General features: G+C 52.6%; 7 protein-coding genes across 7 annotated transcripts; 4 read left to right on the top strand and 3 right to left on the bottom strand.

The window, feature by feature from the left end:
* Positions 1-373: 373 nt before the first annotated feature.
* AB675_640 (Transcriptional regulator CRZ1) lies at positions 374-3,947 on the top strand (the record flags this gene model as incomplete). Its single annotated transcript, XM_018146700.1, has 8 exons — positions 374-646; positions 702-725; positions 792-984; positions 1,059-1,442; positions 1,502-2,086; positions 2,145-2,256; positions 2,309-2,572; positions 2,624-3,947. 8 exons carry the CDS (start codon positions 374-376, stop codon positions 3,945-3,947), a joined length of 3,159 nt encoding a protein of 1,052 aa, XP_018006000.1.
* A 980-nt stretch (positions 3,948-4,927) lies between these two features.
* Positions 4,928-5,890, bottom strand: AB675_639 (Vegetative incompatibility protein HET-E-1; the record flags this gene model as incomplete). Its single annotated transcript, XM_018146688.1, has 1 exon — positions 4,928-5,890. The coding sequence occupies one exon, from the start codon at positions 5,888-5,890 to the stop codon at positions 4,928-4,930; it is 963 nt and encodes a 320-aa protein (XP_018005765.1).
* A 537-nt stretch (positions 5,891-6,427) lies between these two features.
* On the top strand, positions 6,428-7,828 carry AB675_638 (uncharacterized protein; the record flags this gene model as incomplete). The annotated part of the gene is made up of 1 exon (XM_018146677.1): positions 6,428-7,828. One exon carries the CDS (start codon positions 6,428-6,430, stop codon positions 7,826-7,828), a length of 1,401 nt encoding a protein of 466 aa, XP_018005413.1.
* A 6,044-nt stretch (positions 7,829-13,872) lies between these two features.
* AB675_637 (N-terminal acetyltransferase A complex catalytic subunit ard1) lies at positions 13,873-14,553 on the top strand (the record flags this gene model as incomplete). Its single annotated transcript, XM_018146666.1, has 1 exon — positions 13,873-14,553. The coding sequence occupies one exon, from the start codon at positions 13,873-13,875 to the stop codon at positions 14,551-14,553; it is 681 nt and encodes a 226-aa protein (XP_018005950.1).
* Positions 14,554-15,456: 903 nt separating this feature from the next.
* AB675_636 (Molybdenum cofactor sulfurase) lies at positions 15,457-17,885 on the bottom strand (the record flags this gene model as incomplete). Its single annotated transcript, XM_018146655.1, has 2 exons — positions 15,457-16,552; positions 16,576-17,885. 2 exons carry the CDS (start codon positions 17,883-17,885, stop codon positions 15,457-15,459), a joined length of 2,406 nt encoding a protein of 801 aa, XP_018005508.1.
* A 510-nt stretch (positions 17,886-18,395) lies between these two features.
* On the bottom strand, positions 18,396-19,056 carry AB675_635 (uncharacterized protein; the record flags this gene model as incomplete). The annotated part of the gene is made up of 2 exons (XM_018146644.1): positions 18,396-18,929; positions 18,982-19,056. 2 exons carry the CDS (start codon positions 19,054-19,056, stop codon positions 18,396-18,398), a joined length of 609 nt encoding a protein of 202 aa, XP_018005404.1.
* Positions 19,057-21,946: 2,890 nt separating this feature from the next.
* AB675_634 (uncharacterized protein) lies at positions 21,947-22,768 on the top strand (the record flags this gene model as incomplete). The annotated part of the gene is made up of 1 exon (XM_018146633.1): positions 21,947-22,768. One exon carries the CDS (start codon positions 21,947-21,949, stop codon positions 22,766-22,768), a length of 822 nt encoding a protein of 273 aa, XP_018005680.1.
* Between the last annotated feature and the right edge of the window lie 293 nt (positions 22,769-23,061).

Below are 23,061 nucleotides of genomic sequence, written 5' to 3'. Positions count from 1 at the left end.
AGATAGGCTGAACAGGGCTTTAGGCGCCATGGAGGCCTACTCGATTGGCGAAGCGCCCAAAGCACCTCGTGCTCCGCCACCATGCAGCGCATGCTTAGTTATGCCGTCAGCTGGAGCTTTGCGCACGCTAGATGTCTTTCGTATCATTCGTGCATTCTTCAGCATTCTACTTCTCCAAGTACTTGGTAGCTGACACGCCAAGAACTTAAGAGCCTTGCGAAGCCAAGTTGTGGCCCTGGGAACTATTCTTTAACCTTTAACCAGTATGCCTACTTAGTACCTGGTACCTTTCACAGCCCATGTTGAATGTCGAAATATTGGCTGTTCCCCACCTAATTCCTTCTCAATCTATGCGAAGAATGCTACCACTGCAATGGCTATCCACCCATCCCATCTAAGCCTGAAGCAGGCGATAGACAACTTCGAACGCGCCGTCGGCGAAAAGGATCTTGACAGCTTTAGGCGGACGACTTTCAATGAATTACAACAGACCATCGGCGATCTTCAACGGGTTCAGTATGCTGAACGTAGGCTGCAAGCCCCAAGTCGTCTAAAGCCATTCCTCACAGCAATCGAGCCATACGGGAGGGTCATGGAGGGTATCACATCGAACGAGGATCTGGAAACACTTCTACCGTACATCTGGGTAAACGCAGCCTGTGGGACTACTTCAGGAATACTTGTGTTGACTGACCCGTCAGGGACCCACGAAGTTTCTGCTGAAGGTATGAACACGACCTAAGCAGCAGGGGCTTGCCGCATGGCCTGCCAAGCTAAATATGGTGACTTAGGAAACATGCAAGCATGCCGAAGCCTTCGACAAAATACTTACCGCGTACAACGACGTAGGTCAGAGTCTGCCATTGCTCGAAGAGCAGGCAGTGTCAGTGCATAATCAAACTCGCATCGTTGAGGTCTTGTTTCAAATTTACAAGGACTTGCTTGACTTTCATCACATTGTTCTGAACTTTTTCAGGCCACAACGTACGCTTGTATTTGGTTCCTCTCCTCCTCTTGAGCTCGATTCCAGCCGGAACTAATTCCACTGCGTTTCCTAGAATGGGTTCAGCAATTCGACCAAACTTGGAAGGTGCCAGAGTCTCGAATCTCTGGGGTCGTCAGCCGTATAGCTCAATCCCGAAGCTTGATCGAGAAGGACGCCAGCCCGACTGAAGTCGAAGCAATCCAGAGAAACGCTGCTGAGGAGCGGCAGATGCTGGATAACCAGATCGAGCAGGAAGACTTAGTTCGGCTGAAGACCGTGTACAGCTGGCTCAATGCGCCCGATGTGGAAACAGAACATCACGATCTGCTAGAGCTCCAGAAGGAGTACCCGCATACCGGACGCTGGCTTTTTGAAAACAAGGCATTCAATGACTGGTTTGATCCGCATTTTGCTTCGATACCTCCATTGCTTTGGCTAACTGGCATTCCGGGCGCAGGTAATGGTCATCCAGTCAGCGAAGCTGCTGCAAGTGCCTTGCTGATGTCATTGAATCAGGCAAAACTGTCCTTGCGTCCCTCGTGGTCGAGAAAGCACGGCAAACAGATACTCTGCCTACCGTCCTGTACTTTTACTGCAAGGAAGGCAACGAGGAGCGAAACAACTTTGTCGCTATTGCTCGTACCCTACTCAAGCAGCTTCTCCAGCAAAATCAGCCCTTGCTCACCACGTTGTATCCAAGGTGTTGTCGTAGTGGAGAGCCGACACTTACATCGTCCGCCCTCGCGCACCAACTACTACGGATAGCTCTCGACGAGTGTAAGAAAGCGTACATTATTCTGGATGGATTGGACGAATGCCCTCGAGATCAGCGGAAGATTATCGCCACTTGGTTCAGGGGGCTTGTGGACGAGCTACCAATACTGGAGCCAGACAGAATACGCTGCTTGTTCATCAGTCAAGATGATGGTGCTGCGAGGAAAGATTTTAGTGGTTTGACGAGCATAAAAATCAGTAAACTTGATAACAAAGTAGACATCGAGGCGTACAACAGGATCGAGGTTGGAAAACTACGAGAAACATTCCGATTCTCCGAGCAACGGGCAGACGATATTGTTGCTCGCGTCACCAAATCCGCAAACGGTACGAAACCATGCCTCGTGGTGCCTTCTTGTCTTAGCGTGCTGATTGTTGCAAACAGGAGTCTTTTTACTGGCAAAACTGATCTGGGCCAACTTGTCTGCTCAGACTTCGTTGTCGAGGCTGGAAGAGGAGCTAGAGCCGTCAGTATTTCCCAGCGAAGTTGATGATGCGTGAGTGTCACGATACTCTTATGTTGTCATCTGGCAGCTGACTGCGACTTAGATATCAGCGAATCATGACAAGAATCTCGCGAGACTTCCCTAAGCAATTCATGAGCGATGTCTTGAGGTTGTTGGGTTGGCTGGTATGCGCCAAGAGAGCACTTAAATGGCACGAGATTCAAGGAATGGAATCCATCGATCTGCAGAGGCGAGTGATCGCGTACGATGAGCGGAGGTTTTCCAAACCCCCAAAGGACCTCTGTGGATCACTGGTGGAAGTGAGGGAGGATGGGACAGTTGAGCTGGTCCATTTGAGCGCAAAACTGTCAGTGCCAGACTTGCGTTCGTGTGCAACTTCATTGACACCTCTCAACAGATTCTTGATCAAGAAAGAATCGGGCTGGATCAATTCGGGCACCGAGGAAATCAAGTTGGCATGTCTCTGCATCGACTACTTGAACCTGCCTGCGGTCGTACAGGAGCCGAACGAAAATCGAGTCTTCGGTGGGGTGTATGCATTCATGAACTATGCCGTAATGTACTGGCTTCGTCATATTGAAAAGGCAGCAAGCATATTGCAAGGGACAGACAGCTCGGAACAAAGCTCACAACAGCTATGGATAGGACAGCTTCAGGAATCGATGGGACTTTTCATTGAGCAGCATTGGACATCCCCGAGCTCACAGTTGGATTTGGCACCACGCCACAGCAACAACCTGAAATGGTTCCGACTTCTGCCAGCATATCACAACATTGAACAAGCTGTGGCTTCGACGAGACAGCTGCTAAAAGGCTCGATCAAACCAGAACAGGTGGCGCTGGACCTTGCTGAAGTGGACAGGACAGTGCGGCAAGTCCTTGAGGAGACGTGGTTGAGCACCACGAACGCTGGTACACAGCAACAACTCACGGAGAGGTATGGGACTAGACTGTTTAAATGTCCCAAATTTAGCTGTCAGTATTTCTGGATTGGATTCAAAACCGCGCAGAAGCGGAACAAGCATATCGACAAGCACGACAGACCATTCCGCTGTGCGGACGAGACCTGTACCGGCTTCCTCATAGGTTTCATCTCGAAAGCACAAAGAGAACGGCACGACAAAGCTGTTCATACCTCGATACACACTGCGGAGGAGAGGGCGGCAGAGGAAGCGTTTCCGACAGACCTCGAGATACACCGCAGCATGAACAGCGACGCCTCAGCAACGAGCGAAGATTCTGAGCCGGACTCGGATGATGCACGATTGCAGAGCGTGCACAGCGACCAAGAAGGCGACGGCGAAGAAACAGCTTCGCCAGAATCGGAACCTCAACTTTCCGGTCGACCAGCAAAACGGGCACGTTTACGAGAATTCGTGTGCGAAATTTGCGATTTGAAGTTCGATAAGCGGTCCAATCGGTCTTCCCACATGAAGGTGCACGGGCCCCCAACGATTCAGTGCAGCCAGTGCGATCGGAAATTTTATCGACAGAACGAACTCAAGCGTCACCTGAATACCACGCACAGCGACGAGAGACCCTTTGTGTGCCGGGGCCAGTTGAGGGATGGTAGGCCCTGGGGATGTGGCCGATCTTTCAAACGAGCGGACACACTGAGCACTCATTATAAATCAGCCCTTGGGCTTGAGTGCATTCGAGTGTGGAAGCAGGACCAGGAGCAGGACCAGGATGACCCACAAATTTCTGCAGACGAAGCATGACGCAATGAGTATTATTGAAAGCTCGGTTCTGCTTGTCTATGCCTGCTTTCGCCGCAGGAGGATCCCTTAGGCGCGATGTCTCATGGAAACGACACATGTAACGAATACTCTCTTTGCACAACGGATTCCCCGCAATCTGGAAGCTCCGGGCAAGGCCTGCGTGAGGCCTTCGGGAAACAGCGGACGCTGACTATTCCCTCAGGCAGAGTCGCAAGTAACGGAAGCCGTGCCTCTAGTTCTGCTTCATGGTGGAAGTGTTCAGCAAAATCTCGGTAAATTTGCGACGCGTTTCCCAGAGGGTCTCCCGATCGTGCCCAGCGAGACTCTTCGTCATCACTTCTTGACACGCCAACGGTAGGGAAACCTTTCACGCTGAGATTGATGATGATGTCGAAATGAGAGGACTTCCCACTGCTTCGGATCTCACATGAAATGAGCATAAGCTGCCCCGGCCTCATGGCGAATTCGACATGTGGCAAGCCATCGATTGCTGTAGACCCACGCCATGCCTGCAAACTTGACGCATACCCAGCAGTGTCAAAGTCTACTATATACGCTGGCCCCGTCCTGATTTCGTCTGCGAATTCCAACGTGAAAATTGACGCTCCCGTCGGACCACTTGATTGATTTCCGGTTCGAATGAGGATGGACTTGACCGAGGCATCTTCTTTCCAGCCTCGGGGTCCCGAACGTTCTATCAGACAGTGCTCATAGATGTTGATCCTTTCGTAGGCGTCATTCCGGCGCTGGATCGTGAGCCAAACGTGTGAATTCTGGCGCGGGCCACAGTTCAGGCGGAGGAGGCAATGGGCAGGATTACTTTGGCTCTGCCAACGCCTTGCATTTGTTTCCAGGCCTTGGTTGGTTATAGAGAAGCCATGATCGTAGTGGCCAAAATATAGAATGTTTGAAGCATTCCAGAACTCCCGAATTGAAGGTGCCAGGATTCCCCAGCCTGGGTTGTCATCTGCAGGACGCGTTTAGTTGGGCCACGAGGACAGTTCCTTGCATTTACAGAACGACTTACTGTTCTGATTGCCCGGAGCGTTGAGGCTGGTCCGTGGTGATTTAAATGTCCAGGCAAAGATGGAATCGTCATTGTATGTCATGATCAATTCGCGCTGGAGTCTGTTAAAGGCCCGCCACCGTCCCTCTCCGTAAATCAGAGGCAGACTGACGCCAAATAGGCCTAAAAGAGAGTACGACTCGTCCTCTTCAACTGTCGTGCTGCGACGCGAAGCCCACGACAGCCTCATGGCAATTGAGCACGAAACGAAATCAGTAGGGTCGAAACTGATAAGTTGCTTTGCTTCGATGCCGCAAGCCTCCCTGATTTCGGGGGCCCAGCACTCCCGAGTGCCGATTCGCCGCCAGGACTGATCCACGAAAATCAAGTAATGAGGTGCAAGAAGCTCCTGTAAGGTCCAGCCTCTGGTGAACCACTTTGCCTGGACCAGTGAAGGGGCAATAGCTCGGCGGAGAACATTGCCCTGGTCGGCAATCTGGATTGTCCCGGGTCTATCGTCAAGATCGCCGCTTTCGGGGACGTCCAAGTCGATGCGATCAGCCTCTAGAACACTTCGATTGACATCCACATCCTCAAAGTGCGCATAACAAACCACAGCATTCTGATACCAGCGGAACATCGCATTGATGGCTTCTTGTGTGTCCGCCGCATTCGCTTTGTCGATGCAGCAAGTGTCCATCCAGGCGAATTTCCACCCGTCCCTCCACGCTCGGTCGCAGTACTGCTTGACCTTCGCCCAGCCTCTTTGCTTGTAGATGCCATTGTCAATGTCCTGCCTCCTAGTCTTGAGATCCTGATAGGTTATTTCCTCTTTCGCAGATATCCACGTGTGGGATAGGATGGCATATGGCGGGCATTGCCCCGGAAAGTCCTTTTCCTCGAGCAGCTCGTATTGTTGTGTCCGCAGAAGTCGCATACCGACTCGACACTCGAACAGGTCTCTTCAATCGTGGACCTGGCTTCAGCAGCCTAGTCACGGAGCAGCGACCAGTCAACGTTACAACGGCACGATCTGTATGGCCAATTTCAGTAAGCTTAGCGCCAGAGACATCAGAAGCGGCCCTCGCCGCACAAGTTTGCTACGGTACAGGTGAGTTAGGCATACCCGACTTTGCTCATCTTGCATCCCCGAGGCGCGACAGGCAAGGAAAGCGGACACTCGTCTCAGAGGCCTTGTAAGGTGGACTTTGGTGGCATGAAATGTTGTCTGGCCCAGGGCTGTGCATGCATGAGATGAGGCGCTGCCGGGAGCGAGCCTTAGTGTCTGCCTTGCAGGTCGCTTGGAAGAGCTAGACTTCTCAACGATTCCAATTACGGGCAGATAAATAGCTGCACCTTACCTACTACAACTTATGAGAGGTTTTACAGTCCTGAACATGAAAATATCGAACCTCATCGATTGTAGAAGGCGTCTCGAGTTGTACTCATAAATCTCCGCCTGCTGGCTAAAGCCATGGCCAATTCTTCAGCCGATGGCAGCCTGGGCTCGCTAGGCCGGGTTTCCCTGATTGCCCCTCCACCGCTGCCCACCTTGATCGCGGAATGGGCCGCGATTGTCCCGCTTATCTGCAATCTCGCAGACCAACGCGACGACTACAACACCATAGGAGATGTTGCGCTGCGAGGCCGATTGTTCGTTGGTCTGTTCCCACGATTGGGGACGCTTGCCGGCCTTTCGAGGCTCTTGGGAGGAGGGAAACAGTATCTTGACCATGCGAGCAACAAAGGTGGTTCTAGCCGCACAGTCTGGGACGTTAATTGGGGAAGTGTCTTCCCTTGCGCAAATGGCGCTGTTGTTCATACCATCTCCGAGTACCTTCTGGCTGGAACCCAGAGTCGCGTGCGACGCATGCCTGAGACTTGCATCAATGAGGCACGGGGAGTAGATTCTAAGAAGCCGTCCATCCACGCCGACAAGTCAGCAGGGTCGGCGCACACGGCCTACCGTCGCGAAAGCTCCACCTCGCGTGTAGAGGGACAGGACTCGATCAGACGCTCTCAAACCCTTCACGTATACCGCATGAAACGCAAGCGTATAGCTCGTGAATCACAACGCGACATCCGGGGAGTCGTCTCTTCACTACCCTGCCAGATTCTGAAGTACGTGGTGCTCACCGGCCTTGCTACTTTTCTCGTCCTTGTTGGATGCTACGGAACCGCCGCATTGGTTGTCTGCTCCACGACATCAAGTGCTGTTGCGCAGACGATCAATGTCCGACGTCCGTGGGGATACCTGCGTAATAATGAGGATCACAGTGCTTGCATGTTGGTCGCAGCCCACGAGAACGCCGTCGAGTGGCATCTGTACATTGGTGACCGGGCTGTGGTAGACACCATCCTCAACAAACCCATGTTCGGCATCGCGAGTGACGCAGCAACGAGATATGCTGCTAGGTGGTTTTGGGTCGCACACCTCCTCCAACTTGCAGCAATGACCTTTGTGGCCGCTCAAAAAGGTTGGGACGGTGTTTGCATGGTGTTACTGCTCATCGGTCAGTGGGCCTCTTCATCTTTTCACAGCAGCCGAGCTCTGTGCGTGGAATGGCTCAAAACTGAAGGAGTCGATGCCGAAGTCAAGAGCTTCGAGTTTAGCGGACGATCTGGAATGATGGGAGCCATTCAGTTGTTCAGTCAAAGTACTGTGACGCGATGGATGGATACCATCCTGGTACCGCACCCTCGACGAGAGGTCTGGCTTGAGCGACTCACCGGCGGCACAGACGATGTCAATCTCAGCAGCCACGATGAGATCTGGACCAAAAATATGACCGATGTTTCCCGCGTGTCTGCAGCAGTTCTACAAGAGGAATTCAGCGAGGAGCACGCGACAATGTCGGTTGAGGTCAAAGTTTGAGTTCTGTACAAATATGTGCGGGATTCTCTAGCAGTTTTGTGACAGCGTAGGGCAACTGCCCGCATAAAGGCGAGCACACTCTTTACACGACAAACCAATGGGTCCCGTTCGGAGAATTTCATACGGTCTACGGACACGCAGCCAGTGTCGAAAACTGCTCGCGGGGAGAGATACAGCAGCAAGAATGAAAAAGTCAAGCCAGCACGCCGGGTACGTCTGACGTATGACCTACGGAGTACAGAGTGCAGGTTACTGAGGTGGGAAAGATCTACGAAGTTCCAGGGAGTCGCCAGGAATAAGTGGTCCCGGTTGCTGATGTACGAGCCCATACGCTGCCTCCCGTGTACCCCTGGAACCAATCAGAGCGGGACATGTTCGCTGGGATCATAGATTTGGACTTCCGAAGTTTTCTGGGTGGGTTCACTATGTAGGTTTTATGTGCTTGAAGCCAATGAACATGGAAGTTTCTCATACCCTCGCAAGATCCAAGTTTTCGAATACCCAGGCGCAAGGCAGCGTACGGGGCAGCTCATCACAACTGCTGAGCCGTGATGAGGCAAGCACGATCCGTACATAGCCGATAGCGTGGAACATTTATCCTACCCTTACAATTTTGAAGTTTTTCAATTGTATGCAAGTCGCACTCATGTTTTCTTGAGCTGAGTCCTAGTGGGCTAGGCTCTGCCTTCACCTAGGTGTTGTGAGTGGACTCGAGAAAGCAGGATGCACTGTGGCCCCCTGGCCTCACGAGTTTGAGGTCCAATACACGCGGCTCCAGCCATGATTTTGCAAAGCTACTTGGACATTGTGAAAACCTCCATTCGGGCGCTCACTCACATGAAGTAGAAACATCTCTTGCCCTCATAGACCTGAGCTCCGCTCACAACAATCAGACCAAAATCACCACCTGGGCAGACTCCTGGTGGGGTAACCTTCTCCACACTTGGGCAGTCTTGCATGCTCTCAGTGATGTAGCCAGTAAAGTGAGACACTTATTCTACTCTCACAAATTTAAAGGTTTTGATGCCTTCAAGGAGTTGGGCATCAAAGCCTAATGCTGAGCCGTAACTCAGTGCAATCGAACCCTGCCAAATTACCAGAGTACTGAGGTACTCTGCACTGTAGTAGAAGTGTCTCTCCTCACACTTTGTGTATAGCATCATGACCAATATCCCAAGACATTTGTTATACTCTCACATTGTTGAAGTCTTCTCCTGTGGAGCATTTCTGGCACTGCCCCTCTGTTGCTTAGCTGTAATAGAGTCATGCTCTTGTTTTATTGTGGGTGAAGGGCCCATCACCGAGTTGTCAGGCAGTGTTGATGCAGCAGCATGGTGTAGTTGATGAAATGAAGCCTGCGACCTTGCCTTTTCTCGGGACAATCGAACTAAAAGTCCTGGACACCTGCAAGCTGTAGTGTGCCTCTCCACAGAATGTATCTATATAGCTACTGGTAGAGCGAGGAATCTCTTCTTCCCTCACAAATTTGAGAGTTCTCAGGAATCAATGGTGGGTCGCTGACTAAAGGACCGGATATCAACTCCTCAGTAATCCAAGGCAATTACTCCCCTGCCAAGGTTTCTAACGTCCCGAGCCGGACGTGTCTTTCTCCACAGTGTCTGTAAAGCCAATAGAGCGAGGAGTTTCTCCTTCCCTCACAAATTTGCGGTATTTCAGAAGAGGAATGTTGTTCACGCCAGCGAGTCGCGCTGAGCCGTAATTTAAGGCAATCATTCCCTTGCCAAAGTCCCCAGACCTCGAGCTGGAAGTAGTTTTTCTCCACAGTGTATACATAGCCAATAGGGCGATGTATTTCTCCTTCCCTCACAAATTTGAGGTTTCTCAACGTCCAGACTAACGACCCTACCCAAAGGACCGAATATAAATGCTGAGCCGTAATCCAGGGCAATCTATCAATCCCCTACCAAAGTCCCGGGACCTCGAGCTGGAAGTAATCTTCTCCACAGTGTATACACAGCCAATAGGGCGATGTATCTCTCCTTCCCTCACAAATTTGAAGTTTTCAGTCGTTGACTGCGGATGTAATCTCAAGTTCATGCTGAGCCGTACCTCAATCAAGCCTCACAGTTCTGAGGACTTTTCGAGATCAATCGACCCAAAGTTCGCGGACCTCTGGACTTTTGAGCTTAAGGTGCCTCTCCTCTCCACACAGTGTACACGGTCATTAGTCGATGCATGTCCCTGTCCATCTTGTCCTCAGACTATCTATCACAGCATGGTACGTACCTAACACTGCCTCAACGCACGCTGTCCAGCACTATGGAATACCAAAGAACATCACGGGATCAAGCATTATGATTGGACGACAGGGGCGCTTCGGCTGAGACTGGGCTATCCAATCGCCTATGCAAATTCTCTATTATGTCGGAAGGTCGTCACATTGATCGCCCTACGGGCGCTTAATTATCTTGGACACTTGAGCCAGAGGGTTCTCTCCTCTCCACACAGGGTGTACACAGCCAATAGAGCGATGCATTTCACCTTCCCTCACAAATTTGAGGTTTCCGTCAATATGACTCAATCACAGCACTTTGTTGTTGCTGAGCCGTAATTCAGGGCGCGTAGATCTAATGCGATCGAACCGAAGTCCCTGGATTCCTGAACTAGGAGTGTGTCTCCACTGAGCGTACACAGCCAATAGAGCAAGGGATGTCTCCTACCCTCACAGATTTGAAGTTTTTGTAAACATGTCTGAACAGAAGTTCCCCCTTCAGCGACTTCTTTGCTGAGCCGTAATTCGGGGCAGTGTCAGTCCCTTGCAACTTCAGCAAGTCTTAGACCACGCTGCTTTCTTTCGAGAACCGCCAAGAAATCTTAAACTCACGACTCTGGTGATTCGTGATTCGGGAGTAAATATGAGGTAGATCAAGGACGTGTGCCACGACAGATGTTTGATGTTCAAAACTCCATTCATGTCTATCAAGTACTAGCATCTATGATGGTGCAAACAAAACCTCACCTACAAGACTTAGACCACTGAACTATGCAGAGCCCGAGACCTAAGTTCTACTGGACCTGACTTACCTCAGGTATAGGTGCAGTGCACGCTGTGCCATGCAGCACAGGTAAGTACATCAGTAGGAGTACAGAGTATACCTAGGTAAAAAGTTCTTATCAGCAGGTTGGGTGCTAAGCACTTCTTGTCTGCCGGTGTGTCGAAGACTTTAGCTAGACGTTAACACCCTTCTCTGCCTCTCCCTCGTCACGACGAGAATGCGCACGAAGCAGACTTCGCACTGAAACCTCGTACATGGCGTGCTGGAGGAGAATGAAAGCAGTGGACGCAGCCACGGGGCGTCCGACAGCTTAAGCACGAAGTAGATGTAATTTTGTTCTCTGTTACACGCGTATGTACGTCGGAGCTACCATGAACGCGCCATTGCCGTTCGATATTTTCTCTCGAAACCGTTATGCAAGTCACGGTCGCTGCAGCACGTGTCGGACTGATCACAGAGCCCGCCGGCCTCGAGCTTCGGCTCGAATAATCTGGCGACTGTTTGACGAATGGTTTATTGTTCGTTCCGTCGACGCCCGTGCGGCCCGAACAACTCTCACCATCAGACATCGATACCCTTTTCTTTCCTTACCGCCAGACCTAGGGCCGCGATCCGGAAACAGCCTCATCACCGCATCACCGTCCTCCTACCAACATGCGCCTTTAGCCATGTCCCCTACACGTGGCCCTCAGATCGCAGAGAATCTCTGAGAAGCAGCCTAGCTCAGAGCACGACGTGACCGAGGAGTCCGAGCCTGTCGGCCTGATCGCATGGAGCAGCTGTTGTTTGTGTGGTGAACTAGCATTTACACGAAAGAGATCGCTCCAGTGGCGGTGGTAGGCAGGGTTGGTGAGCCCAACCCTAAAGCTGGGAGAAGGCTTGCGCTTGGGGACAGGGTATACTGAGCTGCGCAAGGTTGCTATAAGCGGACTGGAGGATTCGGGCAGCATGTGCCGGGATTGAATGGCGCTGTGAAGCACCTCGCAGGTGCATGTCGATGGCGATGTCGTGGACTGTGTCTCGGTGGGCCGCGTGGAGCAAAGGACGGACTTGAGCCTGTGATAGTAATGCGTTGGAGGCTGAGATAGCGATCAGAGAATTGGTCCAGATGGCATTGCCTCGTCACTTGGTCGCTTGCGGTGGAATTTCGTGGTGTCTACGGTCACTACCTGTAGCAAGATGGCGGTGCAGAGGTTGCTGCTGGTAGATAGGCCTCGCCGGGTGATTTCCATGCGCTGCATGTCGCAGGTCGCCCTATCGTCAAGAGGCGCGATGCCAAACAGTGCTGCTCAGCATCAACATCAGCGACAGAAGCGCCTCTTTTAGTGCCTTGCGTAATGGAGGCAGCAAACTCATAGCTCGGTGCTGGGACCAAAAGTATGGTACTGCTTCCGCCTCGCAAGTTGCCCCAAGTCGCCGCACCAGGCGTCCATTATCGACCACGGAAGGGACCTGGCCGGCAAAGCCGAAGGCATTCCGAAGAAGGTGGCGGACATGCCGGCGCCAGGTCTGAAGTTGTCAGATCGCTCACTACCTTGCTGTCAATACCATGAGAGTCTTTCAGGACAATAGATCGTTGCTCACAATCTTGGAACAAGTAGTCCAATGACTGAATCGTTACAGTCACCGATGGCCAACGGCAGATGCATCTTCACGAGTTCGACGGGTAGCAGTGCAAGGTTCCAAACCTTTTGGGACTTCATGGAGGGGCTCGCCTTCCAAGGCTCCCCGGCCAGCTAGTCCCACATGAAATCTCGCACTTGGTGATGCACGACTCTATCAAGACAGGCGTACTCGTCTGATATCGATGACCCGGAAGGCATTTGTGTCGAATTCCAGCATGTCAAACAGGACGTGCTGCACGAGCAAGTTCATGCCCAGCCCTTGAGCGCCAATAGCTACACCGGCACATTTGACCAGCTCGGACATGCTAGACAGGCCTTGTGGCAGGTCTTGCAGTGACAAGCCGGACGCGTGCGAGCTTCACCCACGAAGCCATACTATCAAGATAGGCTGGTGCTCAATAGGTGGCACTTATTGGCGAGATTGGCGGCTTGAATTCTGCAGACATCGGATGCCTGTGAGATGCGAGTGACGCTCCTTTCAACGACACTTGGACGTACGCGAGCCGGGCACATCGTCTTGCTCGGTATGCCGAGATAACTATGGCCAAGCTGTGGGCTTGACTGCTGGATGCATGTATTGACTGACGGAGTATAGCGTCGTAGTATGCGGTGCTGATTTTGTTTGTGTCCCAATTACATGCCCGGCCCCGATCGCAGAGCCTGTCGGCCTCGTTATGTGCTCTGCGCCGCTAAACCTTAGCTGCAGCACGTGCCAGCAGCAGTTCATCGGCGGTCTAAGCAGCCGTGGCGTGGGAAAGGTGAAACAGCCTGTGCTTGCCGCTGTTGTCCCCTGTTCCGGAGCTCGGGTGTACTGCACATGAAAATCAGACGTGGGTAACAGGGAGAGAAGAGAGGAGAGAAGAGAGGCACGGCCCAATGCATTGTCGCGGTCGCAATCTATCGAGAGACACAGCTGCGGACCTGGCTGCAACCACGCTAGGACTGCTTACAGAAGCTCGCACAACGAAATCGGAACCTGGGAAAGTCAAGGTAAATGAGGCCTGCGCTGCTGAGAGGCAGCGTCTTATTTACCTTGATTGGGTACGCTGCCTTATTACGGCTCATCAAATAATGTGGTGATTGCCTTGCGACTCGGATCAGTCGCTCGAGAAAACTTCAATCTCGCGAGGGTAACTGAAAGGTCTGTTTTCATTGGCTCCAACTAGCAGTCGGCTAGAGCACAGTCTTTTTGACGCCAAGGATAAACTTGATGTGAAGCAGGAGGATCTCCAACTCCAACTCTTCCAGGTTGTTCAATACTCTTTTCAAGTAATTAGCCCTTCCCGCCCGACGACTCAACGTCTGGTCAGACTATCCAGCTTCTTCTTGTCTACACTCTCCCGTCGCAGGCCACGTCGCGATCTTTCACCGCCGTGAAGAAGCACCAAACCCGCCACCCAAGATGGTGGACATCGTCCCCGTCTCCTCCTACCCCTCGCACATCTCCCTCCTCCCCTCCATCCAACAATGCAACCTCACCAACCTCCCCGAAAACTACTTCCTCAAATACTACCTCTACCACGCCCTCACCTGGCCGCAACTCTCCTTCGTCGCCATTGTCCGGCCACCCAATAACAAACACACCCCATACCCCAAAGTCGTCGGCTATGTTCTCGCCAAAATGGAAGAGGATCCGCCCGACGGCGTGCAGCATGGGCATATCACGAGTTTGAGTGTGATGAGGACGCACAGACGACTGGGTATTGCCGAGAAGCTGATGCGGAATAGTCAGAGGGCGATGGCGGAGGTGTTTGGGGCCGAGTATGTGAGTTTGCATGTCAGGCTGGCGAACAAGGCAGCATTACATCTATACCGAGACACACTCGGATTTGAGGTGGAGAAGGTCGAAAGCAAATACTATGCGGATGGGGAGGATGCGTATGCGATGAGGATGGATCTGAGGAGTATGCAGATCAAGGATGTGGGCGAGGGCGATGAGGATGAGGGTGATGCCGTGGGGGATGCTGACAAGAAGGAGGAGACTACGGTCAATGGAGAGAAGATGGTCAAGGTCAAGGTTGGGAGGGGGCTTGGAGTGGGCGATTTGGTTGAGAAGAACGAGGCTACGGCGAAGGGTTCGTGAGGAGCGGATCAGTGATCATGTTCGACGCAGAGACCGAGGAGTCGAAGCGATTCTACTGAACCAGCATGGTCTATCTCAATACCCGTTGCCAGTCGCCACAAATGCTGTTATAGCGGCATCTCTTACACGCTGTGCGACGTCGACTGGCACAGTGGACGCAGAGACCACAGGCACAGCGCCGGCCGTACACTGTTTCCTGTCATACGCAAGATGCTGGTGCAGAAGATGCCGCGCCGGAGACCGCCATTGAGTGCTTTTGTCAACTCTTGTTGATATCATGAGGGTTGGAGACAACGGCGGTCTCCCAAACGCTGACCTACAAGTCGTGGGAACAGGTCAATAACGCTGTCATGAGACAACGAAAAACATAGACATGCCAGCCAGACTGGACAAGAAGAGTTCTCCTCAATCGTCCCTTCATGCCTCGAACGATCACACATCCCACCCCGTCTTTTCAAAACACCAAAAAGAAAGCACAATGGAGTACACAGGAATCGAACCTGTCACCTCTCCTACCTAGCGACTTCGAACATCCACCCAAGACGCGACCTCGAGAGGCCGGGTCCCGGGGTTCAGTGATGTCGTGCTAAAGGAGCGTCATACCACTAGACCAGAACCCCTGAAAGTGCGATCGATCTTGTCGACGCGGTGCTGATTGTTGAGCAAGATTTCGTTGGGATGGATATATAAACAGCACTGTCTCGACGGTCTACCAGAAGAAGTGCTTACTAGAGGTCAATTCAGGTTCTCAATGCGCAGGCCGCCCTAGCCAGGGAAATCGATCTGATGGCTGCACGATATTCATGCACAAGCAAGCCTGAAGTGAAACTCCTTCGAAGAAATCGCACTCAAGTTGATTCGAGGGTGGAAAAGTTCTCAATTCAACGTCCTACCACTACATTGTCAAGAATAGCACTCGACCCGATCTCCAACCTTCACCCACCCCTTTTCTCCCCCTCCGTCCAGTTCGTCACCTCCCCTACCGCCCACAAGAGCCAAATGCGCACCAAACCAAACTTTTCCTTCCCTTCTCCTCGTCTTCGCCAACGTGCTGAACGGCTCCTGCCGCCTCGTCGCGTCAGTCTGGTCTATGCATACCATTTGACAGCGCTGGCAGGGGCCGAGGACGTCGAATTGTGTCTTGTCACCATTTTCACCAGTAGAGGACGCGTCGTTGAAGATGGAGATGGTAGTCCAGTCGTCCTCTGCGTACGGATGTTCCTTCTGTCCGCGGACTAGCGTTTCGGCAATGACGATGTTGCCACGGAAAGCCTCCGCAGGGACGGCTTTCCCGGGCTTGATTGTGGATGAGGCAATTCGGGCTTTGATGTCCTCGTTCAATCGATTCACACTCGAGCGGGAGACGAGCAGAATGGGTGATTCGTTGGCGAGAGCGATCGCACGATCTGTATTGACATCAGGCAATCCCCGTATCTGTGGTTTCCGCAGCACGCCGGAGTGTGGGAAGCGGGCGAGCGTGCAAGGAACGTTGAGAGCGGAGCTGAAGAACTCGGTGATGTGCGGGGCGGTGTAGTGCTCGATCGAGACGGGTTCGCCACAGACGGAGGTAGGCTTGCGTGTGCAGATTGTGGAATCAATGGACAGCAAGTTGCTGTTATCACCTAGAGCTATAGTCAGTGCTTGTGGTCGACTCTGACCGTTCAGGTTGTGGGTGATTGTAAGGGTCTGCTGGTGTAGATCTATGGTCGGTCGCAATAAGGCCATCTTGGGATACTTCTTCTGGCTGAGTGCTTGGTGGGTGCCCAGATGCACGAGACACCACTCACGGTCGTGGAGAAGGCCGCGGGCCCCAACTTGCCAGTTGGCATAGGAGGGGATGGGGAAGGCGGCGCAGCTTTTGATTGGGAAGATTGTGAGGCTCTCTATTGTGAAGGTGTGCTTCTTTGGTTTGGGTGTGGGATTGCACGGAGGGCTGTGTGGCGAAGTGTCGCAATAGTATTCGCGGATGAAGGCGATGAAGGTTTCGACGTCCTTCAGGCTACTCATCGCACCCAAGCTGACTCTGATTGTCCCGGAGGCTTCCCGTTGATGATATCGCCGAGTCCTCCGCAGCGGTATCCGGCCTGATAGTTGCGGCGCAAGTCATTGGGTGTGAGACCTAGAGCAGTCACTGTGCCGCCGGGGTTGCAGAGTCCGCCTGTCCTCAAGTGGATCTTCTTCACGATAGCCAGCTTTTCAACTTCTGCGTTGCTGACGTATTCGCCGTGTCTATCGAGCAGATTGAAAGAGACGACAGGACCGGCATCTTCGCCAGCTTCTCGCTCCATGCCATACATCTGGCATACTGGGCGACCGACTCCATGCCGCATCTCCGTGAGCTGCTTTCGCAGCATGTTTGCAAGATGTTCGCAGTGGCGGGAGATGTCAGTCATGCTCTTGTAGAGCGTACGGTGAAGTCGTAATGCATGCTGCAGTGCGATGATATTGTGAAAAGGTAGCGTGCCATCTTCGAGCTGTGCATGTATCGAAGTATCTCTGACCTCGTGCCAGGTCTTCCCGGACACCGCGACAGCCTCGACCGTGCCACCTCCGAAATAGCGACGTTGGGTCAGGATTCGGCCGGCGTCTTTCTTCACGATCAGCGCGCCGAGATCCGGGAAGCCGAAGATCTTGTAGAAGCTCAAAGCTGTGAAGCTCGGGGCGATTTGCGGGTTTGATAGGTCGATCGGCGCAGTAGAGGCAAGTGCTGCCGCGTCAAATAGCGTATAGCATTGCTGTCCTGTACTGCGCAGTTCGTTGGACATCTCTGCCCATCTAAAGCCATATCTGCGTCCGGTCATGTTTGACTGACCAGGATATGCCAGTAGTTGAGGTTGCTGGACAACCTCACTTGAACCTTGCTTCAACCATGACTCGACCGCATCGTGGCTTGTCAGACACTCGGCTCGCGGAGAGAGCTCCCTTACGCCGATCAGACTGGTATGGGAGTCGACATGGTAGCCATATTGGAAACCTCCAGGCTGTTCTCTGAAGGCATCTGCCACAATCTTGATTGCCGTTGTAGCATTTGCGGTGAAGACTACGTCGAAGACATCCGGATCGGCTTTCAAGAAGCGGAGCACCTCGAGACGCGCATCGTCTACCCGCTGAGTCGAGAGCTGAGAGGATCCAGAGGCTGAATGTGGATTGCCGAACAAATTGGTCGTGAGGTCTTTCGAGAATGCCTCAATAAGAGATTTCGCATACAAAGTAGTACCGGAATGATCCAGGTATGTGAGATCCGTCAATTGAGGATACTCTGATGCTCTGATTGAGTCGATGTTGTTGAAATACCCTGTGATCGGGTCTATCTCAACCCGCGAGGGAGCCATCATGGCGGCCATTCGCTGATGTTCCTGCTTTTCCTACGGAGTTGATATCGACAGCCCATTGAGATGAAGTTGCTCGGGAGTCGAGTCGGCAGCAGCAGCGTGGGCGATGAGGTGTAGGTAAGTCTACTGATGTACGAGATTCCAGAGGCGATAATGAGAGATCAGGGCAGTAAGGTTTGGCTCGGCCATCTCCGCCGACCGAGATATCCACGGCGGCCTCAATTCTTCCCCATTTTGTCCACTCTTCTCCCACTTAGGCCATTTCGTGTCATGCTTTCATGTCATGCTATGATGCTCACTCCTTCCGAAAACGAAATGAAACGCTGTCAGAAGAAGAGAAGTAGGCGACATGAAATGTTCGTTTGATTGGTACATTGTCGTATATTCAAGTGTTTGCCCAGACCCTGCACAGTACAGTTCGCTTGCTACAAAGCATAAGATCGCCAACTAAGGCCGTGTCGTCCATACGCCTGGGTTCAAGAAAATTCGTTACCGCGACTCTCCTCGACTTTACACATAGTACCTGCGACGGCTGCTAGACCTCCTCGAACCAGATCGGGAGTGACCTCGTCTGCTGCTGTGCCTTGATGTCCGGCGAACCTCTTTCGTGTACACCTCCCTGTGATGGCGATGCAGGAAGAGCGCCAGAATGAATGTGATGAAGAAGGTGATGATGTTGATTATGCCAAACACCCAGGATGCGAACAGCATGCTGCAGTTCTTCTTCAAGTCACTTGCAAGTGAATTGCCCGCCAGTCGACCCTCTCCTCCGAAAGGACCCAGACGCTGGTAGATCCATGAGTTGACGAATCTGTCGCAGGTGTCTGTGTCTTCGATGTAGCGCAGATAGTAGACGGCTGCGATGAAGGCGCCGACGAAGCACAGGTCGATGAAGGCGACGAACAACGCTGATCGTCTGGTCGAGCCTAGGCGGACTAGAGTTGCCAGGGCCCAGGCGGCTGCGAGGATCGACACGATGAAGAGGACGAGGATGAAGGACGGCGTAAGTCTGTTGTACTTGTTGAACCCATCGACGAACCATGCCTGCGTCTTGTCAGCATCGCCGTACCAGTCCAGGAAGTTTTGGTCAACGTACCAGCATGCCAATGATAGGAATCAGCGTGATAAGCTGGAAGATGCGCCATGAGGCGAAAAGGAAGCCGCCCAACATCGTCGCTGCTGATTGCGGGGAATCCTCGAGAGGCTGTCAGCGGGTGCGCCTGCGGAATGTCAAGGAAGGAACAGTCTGGTAGGAGATAAATTTTGGCGCATATGCTCTGTAATTATACAGCAGCTGCAGCAACGTGGCAGAAATCACAATCTCGCCAGTCTGGTGAAGGAGGCTGGGATGTTCTCTGTTCGACTTCGAGAAAAGTAATATGAGATGGCGGGGAATCCTTAGCCCAGTTTTTGAATTGGCAGCATCCTTGTCGCCTGTCGAGCCAACGTGCAGGTGCTACCTGTATTGTAGCCTATGAGCATCTACAGCGTACGACTGCACCAACTTGATCATACTACAGCAGTGATCGCACCTGCGCAGCCTACTGTACATGTCTTCCTGGTGCTCGAAGTACATTCTATAGATACCGAGGATGACCCACCCGCACATTGGGGGCAGCCGTCCGGCGGGCCCTGCCGCCTTCCACGTCGGTTTGTTGCCCTCGCCTGCTTTCGACCCGACCCCGAGTCAACGTCATGGTCCCTAGGTAGTCCTTTGCACTTTCTTGGTCGAAAGAGTGCCTTCCGAAGTTCTTGATGTAGAGCCAGCCAAGCTTCATCTTGAAGGGACCCGGACGTCTGACAGAATCGGCTCGAGTTCGTGTTCCGAGTTTGACAGTCTGCAGGCCTATCGTGGAAACAACACGAGAAGCTCGTTCCTTGCCACCGTCGCCAGACGATGTTGTCAAACAAGGAGATGTCATGATCGATCGAGCATTTATACAGCTCCAGAGACCATCGCCAGGCGGGCTCCGCAAACATTGAAATCGATCACTTAGGTCGCGTTCCCCTCCGCAATGCGGGATGACATCTGGACCCGAGCACGCCATAACGACGTCCGGTCAGTCGGCAGAGTCGAACGATGAACCACAGCCAATCGGCGAGCCTGAACACTTACTGCAGGATCCGTCCACCTTGGAAGCAATTGAGCTTGAAAGAGCGTCCTCGCGTCACTTCACGAATGTCGAAGCAGCTTCCAATCCGCAACATGGTCCCGTCAGACGGTGGCTAGCCAAAGAATGGAAGAGACACGTATCGTTGCGTGTACCCCACGCAAAATGTCGAGACCATCTGGGTAAGTGCTTCGGTAGACATTGCATCAAGTGTTGCCGAACTAAGGTTGTCTCGACAGCAAACGAACGCACATTCCTGGGATACCTTCGGACGAGCCAGATGATGTCCATGCTGGGTGTCTTCATCGCCCAGCTCTTCCGGCTCAATCACTCCCCGTCCCCTAGTCCAGTTTTCGGGTTCTTCGTGATTGGTGTTCCTCTTTCGAGCATCTGCCAGGTCATGGCCCTGTTACTCCTACTCATCGGTTGCCATCGCTTCTTCAAACTACAGAAGATTATGGCTCTAGGCAAAGCCACGTCTGGTGGATGGGAGGTCAATGCAGTTGCGTTTCTTGGCATTGCTGTATGTTATCCGGCACCACATCCGAGCAAGTCGAGTTGACCCGTACAGATCTGTGTTACACTATTCGTACTGGTCCTTGGGATCACGATCGAGCGCAGCTGATTGCTTTCGAAGCAACGACTTCAAGCACATCGGCTTCGATCGTCACAAACTATTGACCTCACACAGGTGATATTGACCAGGCCTTCCCAGAGCAGAGGAAGCTACGAGCTTCAACAGCATGACCTTCATCAGATGTCCTATGTTGTTTGGCAGAAGCGAATCAGGTGCGTCTTGGAAATGCAGCAGGGATGACCAAAACATTTCCTATACAGGCTACATGTCGGCGCAAACTGACGACACACGGATCACAGACGAATCTAGAGGCTAGCTCGCATCTTGACGTGGGCTGTGGCTTGTTACCTCTCTACTGAGTGCCCCGATACCTATTCCCAAAGTCTGCTGTCCGCCTCTGAAGAGCATGGCATGCTGCGCACCTCCCGAAGTCAGCGGCCGAGATTCGCCAATGCGGACCAGGAATAGCGAGGCACACTCAGTCCCATCAATCACTTCAATATTGCACCCTTCGTGGGTCTACACAACCAATTGCAAAGCAGTTTTTCTCCTAAGCGCTGGAATGTCGGCTGCCAAACGGTCACCAATGTCACGTGACCCAGCCACGACCGAGCTCACTCAACTTTGTCAAAGTCAATTCTACCGAGCAGACTGCACTCTGCCATGACTGCCACGATGAACCTGACCGAACAGGTTGGCAGGTCGATGGTTATGGCCAGGTCGGTATAGCATGAGGTCAAGGAATTCCGCGAGTACGCAACCCCGGCCTTATGGCAAAGATCACCGAACGCAACATCGGCAAACCCCTCTTCTGTCACCACGGCGCAGCAGAAGACTGGCAAGTGTGCCTCGCCATACTCGGTCATCCCACCAGGAAGCTACATGGACAACATGTTCTCCTCACGCGGCCGTTGGGACAGCTCCGGAAGCGGAAGCGATGCCACTGAAGAACCGGTACTGGAGTACGAACCAGCCCGTTATGGACATACTCTTCATCAAGCCGTTCGTATGAACGCCCTCTCACCCTACACTAGAGAGCATGACCGTATGCGACCTTGGTAACACCCGGTATGCACGACATCTCAACGGCTTTCGAATGCAAGATGATGGCAGCATTACTGCCTACTTACCGAACATGGTGGTCACATTAAGAGCCCGGACAAGTCGAGACCTGTACTTGGAATTCTTCAGCACCTTCGCACAGAAGAGGATCTGGACCAGCAGAGGACGTCACCAAAAGTTGAAGCGTCGCTTCTTTTATCTTCTGACTTTGTGGATCTTTCCTGGCCAGCGTTGTTTGCTCGGCGACACAGCGTCGGATACATTGGACGTGGCAGCTTGACCACAACCACGTTCCACGACCCAAAGTCAACATGTCACGGGCGTCTTCGGTGTCGTCTCAAGGTCGACCCATCCGACGCGCGGTGCCAGTCGAGCGCCTGACGAGAGACCAGCGCAAGTGGGAAGCCCTCGACTTTACCTTCTCCTTCCGCCTCAAAGTCCGCATCAGAGTGGCGGAGAACAGATACGAGGACATCTATAAGGACGTGCTGTCCGGCGACCCGGAGTACACTACGATGTCCAACAGGGTCCCGGAGATTCGAAACCGCCGATCATCTTGGACCTTCGAGGGCGACTTTGCCTTGACTCAGATTGCGCACGCGAGCAATGATGAGCACTCCGATATACTTGAGGCATGGCGGAGGATGAAGCCGGCGGAAGACAGAGCAACGAACTTTTATCAAAGAGTCCAGAGAAGGACAGAGTCAGCGTTCAAGGGATATGTCGATCATCGCGCAGGCACAAGAACATGGGCGCAGCTCCGGCTGATCTTCACCGCAGTCTACCATGATCTCAAGAACAGAGGCCATGATGACAGAGACGCTGAGATCAAGTACATCGGCAACTTGTTTAAGTGTCTTCGGTTGATCATCACGGGTGCCTTGGGCCTCGACAGAGAACTTTTACGATCTGAAACGCTTCCCAGGGCTCTGACAGGTGCCATGATGAATGATCAGATCTCCCCAACGATACTGGATGTTTTCGAAAACTTGTTGCGCCGCCTTCCTCCCCTGACGGCATCTCTGCCTGAAACAAAAAGGATCGTGAGGCTGTGTAGGGATCAGCTGGAGAGGATTGACGAAGACAGTGATTTTTTCAATCGGTTCGATGAGATCTTCGATACCCTTCTATAATTCGTCAGGCTTGGCCAGCTCATGGAGGCACCGGGTCAGGATTTCTTAGACGGCTAATTTTCTGCCGCTGTCACAGCTCTGCTTTTCGTTTTACTCATAGGGGCTACGGGTGGGATATAATTTGTACATGTCTTTTGACCATAGTGCATGATCTCGAGCGGAATATGTTCCATGCAGTCTTACACTAGCGTGTCACATGCAATACGCGAGTCCGGAGCAAGCGTTTGCGGGGGACAATGTCTCCACACGAAGAACCACTCCAGGGCTCAACAAGGCTTTTCTCTGAACCGAGG

Source organism: Cyphellophora attinorum, assembly GCF_001299255.1.
Source record: "Cyphellophora attinorum strain CBS 131958 chromosome Unknown Contig1, whole genome shotgun sequence".
Lineage (NCBI taxonomy): Eukaryota > Fungi > Ascomycota > Eurotiomycetes > Chaetothyriales > Cyphellophoraceae > Cyphellophora > Cyphellophora attinorum.
This window is presented reverse-complemented; position numbering and strand designations above follow the sequence as displayed.